At 37.7% G+C, this 13,290-nt stretch overlaps 2 protein-coding genes across 4 annotated transcripts; one reads left to right on the forward strand and one right to left on the reverse strand.

Annotated features, from left to right (window-relative positions):
- Positions 1-2,148: 2,148 nt before the first annotated feature.
- On the forward strand, positions 2,149-5,161 carry LOC112276347 (uncharacterized). 2 transcript variants are annotated; one of them, XM_024507587.2, is made up of 7 exons: positions 2,149-2,379; positions 2,713-2,966; positions 3,237-3,413; positions 3,572-3,904; positions 4,169-4,291; positions 4,486-4,681; positions 4,852-5,161. In XM_024507587.2, exons 1-7 carry the CDS (start codon positions 2,289-2,291, stop codon positions 5,076-5,078), a joined length of 1,401 nt encoding a protein of 466 aa, XP_024363355.1. In that variant the 5' UTR covers positions 2,149-2,288; the 3' UTR covers positions 5,079-5,161. The 2 variants fall into 2 exon arrangements, with proteins under 2 accessions (XP_024363355.1, XP_024363356.1); XM_024507588.3 differs by having other exon boundaries at positions 4,486-4,963.
- A 2,342-nt stretch (positions 5,162-7,503) lies between these two features.
- On the reverse strand, positions 7,504-13,212 carry LOC112276346 (mannosyl-oligosaccharide 1,2-alpha-mannosidase MNS1). Of its 2 annotated transcripts, none has more exons than XR_016500708.1 (14): positions 12,188-13,113; positions 11,876-11,923; positions 11,335-11,556; positions 11,034-11,146; positions 10,808-10,873; positions 10,360-10,531; positions 10,133-10,222; positions 9,892-10,016; positions 9,654-9,719; positions 9,401-9,515; positions 9,097-9,195; positions 8,820-8,897; positions 8,444-8,678; positions 7,504-8,163 (listed from the first exon to the last, which is right to left on the reverse strand). XR_016500708.1 is itself a non-coding variant. In XM_024507586.3 (14 exons), the coding sequence occupies exons 1-14, from the start codon at positions 12,341-12,343 to the stop codon at positions 7,912-7,914; spliced, it is 1,773 nt and encodes a 590-aa protein (XP_024363354.1). In that variant the 5' UTR covers positions 12,344-13,212; the 3' UTR covers positions 7,504-7,911. The 2 variants fall into 2 exon arrangements, 1 of the variants encoding a protein (XP_024363354.1); XM_024507586.3 differs by having other exon boundaries at positions 8,444-8,614; positions 12,188-13,212.
- Positions 13,213-13,290: the final 78 nt, after the last annotated feature.

Genomic DNA, 13,290 nt, shown 5'->3' on the forward strand with positions numbered 1-13,290 from the left:
CTATGTAGTCTAATATCTCTTATTTAATAATCACACTCATTTTAATCACCTTTGTAAATATATCTCTTGCAAAACCTTTACTTTTCTTGTCTAATTGAAGAATTGTTTTAAAATCATAACCTTGCAAGTCTTACACCCTTGGAATGCACTTGAAATCCATTTTCTATCTCCACATTCCAATTTCTAAAATAAAATATTATTTATTGTAGGTTTTTTTTTTTTGTTTTTTTGTTTTTTTGTTTTTTTTTTCGTAGTAGTAGTAGTAGTAGTAGATGATTTGATTTCAAATTTGGTCTTCTCTCAAGTATTAATCTAAATGTGTTTATAATACATTTCGTAAGAACTTATTCTTAACTGTTTTTTAAAGTTAATTGCATTTTTTTTTTTAATTTATATTTTGATCCATTCATAGCCCTACAAAAAAGGATAGAAATATTTTTAAAATGAAAGAAAATAAAACATCAAATTTGTAACAATGTTCAATCAAATAGCTATGAATTTCTAAAAGTATATACTAATCTTTTACTTAAGTTCTTTCTATGCATTTTGGTCTTTATCCATATTTTCACCTAACAATTGTATTACATAGCACTATTATACAATCCATGAAAAATAAACCATTGATGTCAATAAATAGTACATGAAGTAATTTGTTTTAAAAATAAAATCTATAACAATACATTGTTATATTTAACAGATATATTATTTATTTTTACTATGGGATTTACATACTAGTAGAAATAAAGACAACAAATTTATTTTAACTAATTCAGTATTTAGATTAATTTTTTTTTAAAAATAAATTGAGATATATTTGAGTATTCTTACTAAATACCATAGTTATAAATTTGATATTATTTAAACTTGTGTTTAGTGGCAATTTGTTTTAGACTAGAAGAATTTATTCTTCTGTCAGATTTAAGAAATATATCATATTTCATAAGAAAAGTGTTAATTAACAACAAAAATAATGATGTCTTTTTAATTATAAAATTGATTCATTTATTATTATTATTATTATTATTATTTTATTGTTTATAACTTTTTGACTATTCTTGTGTATATGAAACATATTAAGCAAATACTTAATTCTCAAAGTCAATAATATGTTTTAGAAGAACATCCTTCAAAGATTTTAGTAAATTTTAATTTTTTTTAAATTATCAAATCATATTGAGTACAAAAATTTATAATTTAAAAAAATTAAAATTTAATGTTGCATAATTTTAATGAGTAATAACATGTTGAGTACAAACATTTATAATTTTTTAAAATGTAATAATAAGAATAAAAATCTTCACTCAACTTTATACTTAAATTCATTAGTCCTTCCCTCCATAGTCACGACTGCCACGTCACTACAAGCTCGTAATAACCCGTGTCAGTGCACAGAGTCACGGCTTCCCATTACCCCTAATTTGAAAGGCACTGGATGCACGGTAGAAGCCCTGACCATGCGACCCTAATTCCGCTCGCCGTTAAGCACAAGACTAGCCCCCGCGTCAAAGTTCTAACGCGACGTTCAACTGATTTTGACCACGTTCTCAACCGATGAGAACGCATCCCAGCGGCCCTCCACGCGTCCAGTCGTTGACAACACTTCAAATCGCACGAGGCTCGGCAATGGCGGCGATCGTGACGTCACACATATATCATCCATCATCCACATATGACAGAGCGAGTTTCATTCATCAATTTGGACGACGCCAGGTACCGCGCGCTGTTCCGTAGCCCTCCTCGTTTCCACTGTCGTTGCCAAAACCCTCACGCCCCGTTTTTGCAGCTGCACCTTTTTGTACATCAGTTTGTTGTTGAACTAATTGATCACCTCGCGGGGTGATAATTCCATGGTGGTCAGTGCGAAAGAGTGCAGTGCATTGTGAAGTGGCTTCTTATTATTTGTTTTTTCATTTTTAATTTTAATTTTTTTATCTTCTGAATAATTTGGAAACGTTCATCATCGGAGAGCTGTGTAGTGTTTGAGGTCAATCGAGCTTGGTTCGAAGGTTTGGAGATAGAAGGGAGAAGCTGATTGGGTCCAGTTGGTTTTGAGAAGACTGTGTCGAGCTGGGGTGTGCATTGTTGTTGTTGTTGTTGTTGTTGACGTTGGCGGTGACTGTTTGGTTTTGAAGAACAGACGAAGAAGGGGGTTCTGGAGAAAGAACTGTGCATTTTAGTTTCAGTTGCAGGTTTGAGAATTGGGTTAGGGGTTTTGGGTTGCATGAAAAGGAGAGGGAGGAGGTGAAGAGGCTTTTGATTGGGATTGATGCTGGGGCGAGACCTCGTGCATGAGCCCATTGAATTTGATGCTGTCCTTTGGATCTCTGCGGGGAGGGGCAAGCCCCGTATCAGTCAGCTTGCCCCATGCCAATGGTTCAGGTGATTTCATTTACCTTACTCTGTCCCAGTGTAGCTAAGTGGCCATGAGACAGATCATTGGTCATGAACATGGATCACTCCTGGGCAGTTTCTTATCGAATGGTAGCGCATGAAATTGTACAGAACCCATGTAGGTGATCCCCATGTATTTTTCATGCATCCACAATGTGTAGAGTAAACCCTTTCTATGGATTTGTTTTCATGTGTTTTATATTTCTAGTATGTGTAGCCCATGCAATAATTCCAGCCGCACTGTCCGAAAAAGGATGATTGTTATAGATTAAGTTGGTCCATCACAATCACAATCTGAAGTAGAAGTTGTGCATTGAACAGGTGAAGGTAAGAAATCACCCTTGCCCCCGGTGCTTCTAGAATGCGGTTACTATGATGTGGAGCAGGTGCATTATCTCACTCAAGCTCTGCTAGTCACTCTGGCCAAAGCATGTGTGGAAAAGACTGCTGGAGATCCTTTCAGCCAGCGGGCAGGTGTGTTGCCGGATATCAAGAAAGAGATGCTCGAGTACCTGCACCAGCAGAGTGAGGCTTATGCTTGTGGAAGTGGGATCTCGAGCCACGGCATGGGTCAGGTAAGATGCGAGTTTGATTGGCTGCTCTTCCATTGAAGATTCATAAGAAAATGAAGTGCTCACTGCAGATATCTTGATTTTCCTTTTCTTTTGACTTCCTTTCTGAATATACATTTTCAAAACTCTGAAGGATTCGAGGGCCTCAAGATGCTCCCGACTCTCTTCTAAGCGTGACATTACTGGGACCAGTGAAGAGAGTGTGAGAATTTCAGCAACCCGTGTTACGTGTCATTCAGAAATTAGTCTAACACATATTTACACATGCTTCAGGTCCTTCCGCCATCTAAAGTAGTGGACGATATTTTTGAGAGCTTCATCAAATCCAAGAAGAATCTCTTCTCTAGAGTCTCGAGTAAAATTATTGACAGCATTAAGAAGGAGGATAAGGTTGACGATTTTGTTAAGGAGTTAGACCGCACTGGGGTGTGGGTGGTCGGACGCAGAGAGGTTTCAACCCTCTCCAACACTATTTACTAGTTACCCTCTGAAAACGCATGATTGCTCTTCATTCGTAGGTTTTTTAATCTTGTTAGCTTCCTCAATGTTCGTCATCCTGTGACGTCTAATTGCTCATGCTTATGCTTATCAAAAGTTGGCATTGTTAGGCTCGTGCCAAGGCTTTACTGAAACGAGTTGACCGGAGCAAGACCTATCACTGTGAAATGAAGTTCGATACTGACAAAGAACTTGAAGATCATCGATCTACTTGCAATCTAAGGCCCTATAATTGTAAAAACAACGGATGTGGTGCTTTTTATTCAGCACATCATGCAGCTGCTCATGACACTTCCTGCCCTCACAAGCTCCTTTCATGTAAACTTGAATGCGGTTCCCTAATACCCCGTGGGGAGATGGAAGCGCATGTTGTTACTGTGTGTCCAATGAAGATAGTGAAGTGTCCTTATCATGCTGTTGGATGTTTGCACGCAATGGCGCAGGTTCAAACTCTGCTTCATTCTATTCCTACAGTTTTACAAATGTTGCATAAGAAATTTGTGCTGGATCAAATGTGTCAAGACTTGCGATTTTTCTCCTTGAGGATCTATATTTCTTGCCCTTGTTTTCTTTAACAATATAGTTAAATATTGTTGTAGAGATGTTGAAAGTTCTCGAAACGTTGAGTATCATTCTCAATGTTACTTGATGTGCACACAGTTGGGGAGCAAGTTGTAAATTCTTTTCTAAGCCTGTTGTGGATGCAGAAATTGTTGGAACAGCACTGTACAGAGCACATGGGACAGCATCTGTTGGAGACACTTCAATATGTACAGAACCATGAAGTTGCAATAGGTAGTCATGTTCATCGTATTGTTCTTTTGGAAAAGGTACACATCCTTTGCTTCAATCTGAGGCTTTACAACGTGCTGCACATCACATTATTGTCCCTTCTCTCTGACCAAATCTCACATACCGATCTCTCCAATCTTTGGTAAATGCTTGTATCTGTTTGAAATTTGTCATCTCTCACCTATCTGTGCTGTAAGAATATGATGACGAGTTTCGATCTTTTAAATTGCAGGCTCTTCAATTGACGCAAAGGTCTGAGGCAGTAGATATAGGGACGGTGCTCCTCACAGTGAAGGAGCATGAGAATAGAGTGAAGCAGCTGGAAGCAGAAGTTAAGAAGCTCCAGGCAGACCTCAAGGCTACAGATGCGTCAGCTGAGGTGTTGCAGCTGCGACGGGAGCTTCGGAACCTGCAAAAGCAGGTCGAAGGTAGCACATTACAAAGTTCTGCATACCCTCCACAGTAATTCAATAGACTCATTTTTGCAAGTCTTGCCTCTACATTACTAGGTTGATTTCGTGAGCTCGTGAAGCGGAACTTCAAATTTTATGCATTTAGACAGAGGCACACCTCATTGACTCAATTATTTCATTGACAAGTTGCTTTATTCTCTGTTGGACCTGGGCATCAGTTTATCAGAAAGGAACTCTATACGATGTACCATTTATATTAGTGAGATCAGGTGGTTTGATTTCTGTGCCTAGCACACATCATGGTGGCAGAACTGATGTGTTTCTACAAGAAAACATATGCAAAGTGGGCCCAAAGCTCAAACTATTATGTTTCAGTTTCAGTACTAATGAAAAGTCTTTAGAAAAGAGATGAAGTCTTTAACTTTTGAAATTGAGAAAACAAATCTAATCTGGAAAAAATAAAAGAAAAGAAAAGAAAGAAAGAAAGAACGAAAACCCAAAAGTTGCCACATGAGATTCTAAAATTTGATGAACTGCACTGTAGAAGGAATTTCAACAAATCTATTTGTTAAGAATGATTAAAAGAAAAGAAGAAAAAAAAGAAAAAAAAAAGGGGGGATTTTAATGTCTGTCCAACATTTGAAAAAGATCTCCATGTTGAAGTGAAATACTTTATGAGATGAGGGTGCGAGAATTTCAAGGCTGTGCAAATTACAATTATTTGATGATCTACGTTAAGCAACTCTAATTGGGTGTCACCTTTTTCATCTTCGTATAAATGCAGATATCTTAAAACCAATCTAAATTTAATCAATTATTATCAGTCTCTTTTTTCTAAGTTTTTAATAGTTTATCATTAGTCTTTCATGCGAAATGTAGAATTGTATAGAAGAATCACAAATGATCATGTGTACTTCTATTTTAATTTTAAGAAAAATTATAGCCCTAAAAGATTACACAATTTTAAACCAAATCATAGATACTACATATGAAATATTAACCAAATACAATATTTTTTTGTTATATTGAGGTAGAGGTTTATTGATAGAAAAATCATATAGTCTTTCATGTAATATTTGCAAAAAGCATTGTAAATAAAATCTTACCAACAATAAATTCAATCAACAACAAATTTGCATGAGGTCAAATATAACATGGACAATGGTATCAACAGAAGTAATATTTGAATTTTGATATTTCTTTATTGAGTGGGTTTTTGTTGATAACATTTGATCTTAACTTTTATCAAAACATTCATTCATTACTATTCTTTCAAATGCTGAAACGAAAAAATATTGAAAGAATAACTGTAAAACATTTCATAAAATAATGTGTGAACAATCAAAAGCAACAACGTATGGTCTTCACAACATTGCTACAAAACATGATGAAATATTGAAATATTGAATGCTGTGGAAGTGATGTACTAAACATAATAATAATAATAATCATGAGAATAAAAATTAAATCTAATCAAGATATAGGAACACATAAGTTCCAAATAGCAGATTGACTAAGAATCCTTAATTTTCTGTAATTTTTAAAAAAATTGTTCTTAAAAAAAAATTAAGTCAAATATAATAACACTGCTCAAATTAGTTTAGGAAAGCCTTTATGACAAACGATACTTTCGAGGAAGCTCACATGGTTCATGTTGCTTGTAAGGAAAACCTTGTGGATACAAGGTGCTTCTAAGGTGTTTTCATATATGTTCATATTTTATTTACATCAAATTGTATAGCCCATAATAACTTACAAAATGCTTAAAATATAACATGCAGATTTCTTTAGAAACCTCAACATGCGTGTGTGTGTGTGTATACATATATATACTGATAATTAGTTATTTACAATATAGACTTAGAAGCACATGAGTAACATATTGGATATTTAATGAGTTAAATTTAATTGTTGTAATCTATGAAAAGGTACTCAGAAAGGTTATGTAAATTATTAAGTATAAGCAAGGATTATAAAAAGTAATTAAGCATGAAAATATATTCAAGTTCACTAGACAGAGCATTATTTTTATCAATATTATGCTGCAATATATACATATTTCAAACTCATGTACAAATTATAAAACATAATATCATATTGCTATCAATATTATTAGCACTTGAATGTCTTTGATTTTATTATGAATTGGCTGCATGAAAGGGTGAATTAATTGGATTAATTAGGTTGTAAATATAAAAATTTCATCAGAATCAGTGATTATATTTCATGATTTAACTGATATTATTTCAAATTTTTGATCCTTTGAAAATTGGTTGAGAGGCATCAATAACAGAGAATTAGTTGAAAGAGAACCCTTTAAAGAATAAATGCGATCCGATTCTCTTCTAGTAGAATAGACCCCATTCACACTCCTTATTGACTCTTCATATTTGTCTAAAACAAGATCCAAAAGCAGTCAAAAAATGGCTCCCAATATAAATCTTCTAGAAAATTTACTTGCTCATCTTGTAACAAAATAACAGTTATCTTTGACTGTTTCACAGATGTCACGCTCACCTTTCGTAGCATTTCCCAAATTTTGATGCTCTGGTCCTTTTTTGTGACACTTCTTATCGAAAATGCTGTAAGGAAGAGTACACTCTACATATACACCAGCCAGTCACTAGTAGAGCTTCTCTACAGATGCAGTTATTGTAGCTCAAGTTCAATATCAATGCTAAGACAATCGGGAACACGATCTAAACAAATTCAACGAGAATGCCTCAATCAAACAATATTTTAACGAACTGTCAGTCTTTGGAATTTGGAACTGCACATTTCAGACGTTAATCTGTGTGTAGAGCATCCAGTGGTGATTTTAACGCAGTTCAGGAATATGGGGTGGAGCCACAAAATGTGCTTTGGTTAAGAAATGATCTATTGAATATGAGAGTTGAGTTTGACTTACTGAGTGAAGATCTTGCAGTCTAAAGATCCTACACCATGTCAAAATCGTGTTTAAGCAATCCTTGTAGGTTCTAGTACAAGTAGGTTCTAGGTTAGTTCTAACTAGAAATGCCCATTTGACAACCATAGAAATGGTCGTCACATCCCGCTACAAGACCTTGAAGCAACAGCTGGTAGCAATGGCAAACAATTGAAGGTGTCGCTCCAGTGGAAATAAAACTGCAACGGAGACACTGTTCAAGCTTAGGACAGCATAAGACATAACAATGAACCATGGCAGGTAATATTAGAGCTATGCCTAGTCTTGAGTCTAAGGTGTTGGTTATTTGTTAGTATGCTCATTTCCCTTTCCATCCTGGTCGTCGCTCGAGGGGTAAAAGAGCATTTGTTATCTTCGTCTTCTCGAGGTCGTCTTCCAAAGCAATGGGTTCGTTCATTCGGGTTTTGATGCGCACTGGGTGAGCTTCAGTGTTGAACACCCATTCGTCGAGTGGAACCACCGTGGAGGGAGAAAACAGGAGGTAAAGATACTTGAGCGTCTCTGCCAGAAAAAAACTCTGCATCATGTCGTCCTTTTCGCCTGTGTGGACCTGCACACGCACAAGTACAGATGAATGAAAACTTCAAAATCGAGATAACTCAAAACAAATCAATGCCAAAGCATCTTTTTGTCATGTTAAAAGACAATAATTCAGGACTGCCACACAGCTCTGTAAAATATCAAAGTTGATGCAAGGTAAGTGTGAAGTTTGGTGCTCTCACAAATGAGGAATGCATGGCCAGGTTCTAGACTATCATTATCTTGTTCATTTGTTTGCTATGTGCTGTTGCACCCAAAAATAGACAGCAGGGATATGAAGAGCTACTTACATTTCTTAAACCAACGTAGCCCGTAGATGTCCGCGATTGAGCTTCAAAGGCTTGGAATATGTTCCATCCCCAATCCCGGTACTTTTTATTACCAGTCTTGCGCCATAAATACATGAGGGACTCGATAGTTTCGGGTCTCAGAATGTTCCAAGAAACCCCAACTTCCATCCCCTATTCCCTCCCACATATCCATGTTAGTCTCTCTGCCATCACGTGTCCACGAAGCTGACGTCTTCTAAGAAGAACAAAACCGAAGAGCACATCACACTATTGTAAGAAAAACATACTGAAGGTGACAATAAATGAGACTGCACAACCTAATGAAACTCGTGACACTTTGAAAGAGCTAAGAAACACATCGAGGAAACAGGCTCACCCCATTGTTAAAGTTGTAACTTTCCCCAGCCAGCTTCGAATGTGTTGACATATACATGTTGTAACATGTATTAGCGAGCTGCAAAATAAAGCTAAAAGCCGTGAGAATAGGCCCTCAAGTGACCATACAAACATGAATATACAATATTGTCAGCTTAAACACGTTCAGGGATGACTTGAATACATGCATACATACATACATACATACAGACAGACAGACAGACAGACAGACAATTTTGATAAAATCGCCACAATGCCGACAAGATGTTGAGATTCACCTCTTCGGCAAGGTCCAAGTACTCCTTGGCTTTTTGAGGAGATGCACCGTCTGTGCCAAGTACCAGCATCCCTGGGGTGAAACACGCCAATTCGTCCATCTGCAGAACTCACATTCATCAAAGAAGCCATAAGTTAAAAAAACACTTTCACAGATTGAGAAAATACTCAGGTTTAACGATTGATACCTGTACTAAAAAAATAAAAAATGATGCGTGTTACAAGACAGGAACACTACCACAGAATAGATGAACGCCTACATTATTCAAGTCAAAGCATTCACTTTATCCAAACACAATAGACTACCTTGTGTATCAACTGATTGCCACTTCGTTCCGCAAGATATGTGTAAATAGGAGGATTTGAGGTTTTCTGAACCAGGCTCTTCATCATACCATCTATGGATTGGTCCCACATCTCCCTGCACAAGAAAAAATGATATTTTAGCACATGCTGCAGAAAAGAATTCACATCACTTAATATCTTATGTTCATTAATTTTAACACTTTTCATGTTATTAGAAAATATCAAAAAATAGTTCGAAGAGCATGCTACGTACCTGTAGTGCTTTACAACCTCCGTTTTATTTCCCAAAATCCAAACTTTCAAGAGATACTCGTAAAAGCTGGCACATCAAGCACAGCTGAACAACGTCAACACTTTGCCATCGACTTTGAGTTTAATTGCCTCCGAAACCAATAGGTAACTACTCTTGATTCTTATAAAGTGTCAGCATCAAATATTGATCCAATTCCAAACCCGGGTTTAAGTATACATGATGATGTAGATGCCGGTACCTGTCCCCCATGGCTCCAAACGTTACTTTGCCATATGAAGGTTGGCCGGAATCAGGATTGACATAATAGGATAAAAGACCGTCATTTGGGAACACCTTTCTCAGCTGCTTAATAACCTTCTCAGCCTGTAAACAGGATGTATGCAATGATGGTTTTACAATCAAGTCTTCACAAGGAGAGAACATGCCTACATTAAGAACTGTACATACGGTTAAGGCAACACAGTGCAAGAACTAAAAACCTTTTCTTTGTAATGTGGTACGCCAGTCCGTTGTGTCAATGCAATGAGCTCCACCTGCTCAGTCCCTAAATCGGCCAATATGCTTTGACCCTGAACAGAAGGTTGTTCATTTTATGAGACTCCTCACCAAATCAAACAACCACGAGGTACAGTGCTGAAATCACATCATAATTAGGAGATTTGGGTGTCATTAAGGAACTGGGTCAAGAAAGGTAGTTAGATCATACCCCGCTCCAACTCGGGTTACTGGCATGTCCGGTTGCCAAGTTGATAATGTTGTAAGGGATGCCTGAAGGGCTCTCCCATGCAGGCATCAACCGGTCTGCTATTTCTTGTGCTTTCCTTAGGAACATTGGTTCGCCAGATAAGTCGTACGCACTCAGCAACCCTCCCAAAACTCTGAGGAATACAGTACACATGATAAGTAGAATTGAATCAATATCTACAAAACAGAAAACACTCGCTCAAGTAGCTTGAGTACGTGTTTAGTAACCATTACTAATCCCACAGCCAAGAGCAACTCTTAGTTGAGTTCCATCATATCAATGAACAGCAATCTCAGTACCCAACAGCATTGGCACGAATTAATTTCAAAACTGGCCATATTTGTAATCTGGACGCAACAGTTTGCTGTAAGCTACCCAAATCAACCATCTCGCAAGTTCTCGTGAGTACCTGATGGTGGTCTCAAAAACACTAGTTTCCACGTGTTTGTTGAAATCTAGGTTTTCTGCAACCCAGCTAAAACATGATTCAACCAAATGATCAAATTTAGTGATAGAGCTAGGCAAAATTTGAGTACGGTTCTAGATCTAAAGTATTTAATATGTATAAATGACATCTTGATTGATTATCAAACAAAAGAAAACACGTTCCCCACGTACTGGTCTCGACGACTTACTCTCTAGCTTTTATGAATTGTTTCTGCAAGCCCATGATAAAGAGCGTATCTAAGGAATCTACAATGGTTGCTCCAAGTCCTGCAAACTGGTTCACTCCAGTCTTGGATTGTGGCTACACACATTCAATAATCAAACGAAATCAAGCTATCAGAAAGAAAAACAACAGTCAGATGTCCTATCGTTCTGATTGGTCAATACCCTAAATTACTTGAAAAGGAAGCTACATCCTAAACTGGAACATTCTAACACAACTTTCAGAGAATAGCAGATCAGTCATGAGTATGTGTCAGGAGTATAGACCTTGAGCTCATCAAAGCCCCATGCATATTTCTCATAACATGTCCATGCGTGTAGCATAGCATCCTTAATTTTATTACGCCTTTCAGCCGCAACTGGATCTTCATCAACACCAGCCAATCCCTCCTCACTGCTAATGGTGTCACTCATCTCCTGTTCCTGTGATATTAGCTCCTGGGGTAGAACTTCACCCTTCTCCTCCAGCATTTTTGTAAGATCCTTAAGCTGTAATACAGTTAAAACTAATGTTCAGTCGAGAGGGATGTGTCACGAGCATAACTTATTCATGCAGTAGACAATTCCAGACAAAGGTTCCGATGAAGCTCGTGATCTTGATCGGATCCAGAAGGAGTCAAAGATTAGGAAGAAAGCTCAATTGCAATGAGCCACTTTGGCACACTAAGTCAACTCAGCAATCTTGGAAGAAACCTTTTAGAATATTCTGATTTTCAACAGTACAATTATTTTGAAAGAAACAGCTCTTCAAATGCTCTGAAATCCGAGATATGAAATAATAAAATGGTCAAACGGTTTGACTCCGCACCGAATGCTGTAGTTTGTCATTCTCTCGAGCTAGCTTTCCAACAGTCTCCTGCATTAGTCACATTTACACAGGAATTAGATTGATGCATTCAACACACTTGTCTAGCTATTAGCAGCCTCAGGGATACACAATGCAACTTAATACATTCGAAACATTCAAACCCCTGAAGAAAAAAGATTCGTCATATTTTAGATAGCTTCCGAAGGATTCACATGCCTTCGAAATGGAGTACTCTAGACTCTGGAAATCTGTTAGGGCTACACACAATGGTGGTAGGAAACGATTAAGCCGAAGGTTTTCAGATTAGCGTACCTCGTGATGCAGGACAAGATTATGGCGATCCCATAGGAAGAACGTGGTGCACACGAAGAAGGCAAACAGGATCAGAAGCCGCCTCGGTCGCCGTAGGTAATAAGTTGGGTTCAAATACCGAGGCCACACCGAAGATCTTCGACTCTGAATTGCCATTTTCTACGGCTACACCGTCTGATTACGAAAAATAAGGTTACCAAGCATTCATAAAGATGCCGCAATCTTCATCTTAAATGATCTTTGAAGGCTGGAAGGGGTTGCAGTGAAGTCTTCAAGTGTACCCAAATTTTTCTAGAGAGTTTATAATAGAAGGATGCCAAGAGCCGTGAGCCAATCGCATGGGTAGGGCTCTTTTGACCTAATGCACAAACGAGAATATCAAACCGATGAGATCGAGATTGAATGTGCACGACTTCAATATGCTTCCGCAACACGTTACTACGAGCACCTGCTGCACCGATCAACAAGTCGTTTTTATGGCTTCCCCTTCTAAAAACTGTGGAGAACTCCGCGTGCGTCAAGCTAAGAGGTTTAACCCTCACAAACAAATATCAAAGAGATGAATATTCTTTGAAAGAAAAACAATAGAAATAGACAGATTCCTATCACAAACCCAACTCAGCTGAGAGCAGAGTCCAAATCCGCAAATCAGAGCTTTGATCATTCAAAAATAAAATAAAACAAAATAGATTGATCCCCTGAAGCTCTACCCTTATAATACTGGTGGGTCTGATCTGCATAAGCGAATCTAGAGCAGCACTTGATTGTTAACCCTACTTTAGCGCCACCTGACTAATGAACCAACACTCCCACCATTAAGAGAAACGAAAATACCGCCGGCTTGACCGACAGGCACTCGTGCGTGCAACCACATTCCTGCGATCACAAAAAATGACGCTGAAACGCTAATAGGACAGTTTTTGCCAATGGCCCAAAATGAAAACTTAATAATACAGGTCTCCGGGCTACCAACAGTGTGCTGAGAAGCAAAACCCAGCTCCAAAATCCCCCACAGAAAAATTCACAAACCTCAACCATTCTTCAACTCTCCAGGTTTTGGTCAACACAAGGAAAAGTCTGGCCATTGAGATAATTTACGTCTG

Source organism: Physcomitrium patens, chromosome 24 (genome assembly GCF_059467195.1).
Source record: "Physcomitrium patens ecotype Gransden chromosome 24, ASM5946719v1, whole genome shotgun sequence".
Lineage (NCBI taxonomy): Eukaryota > Viridiplantae > Streptophyta > Bryopsida > Funariales > Funariaceae > Physcomitrium > Physcomitrium patens.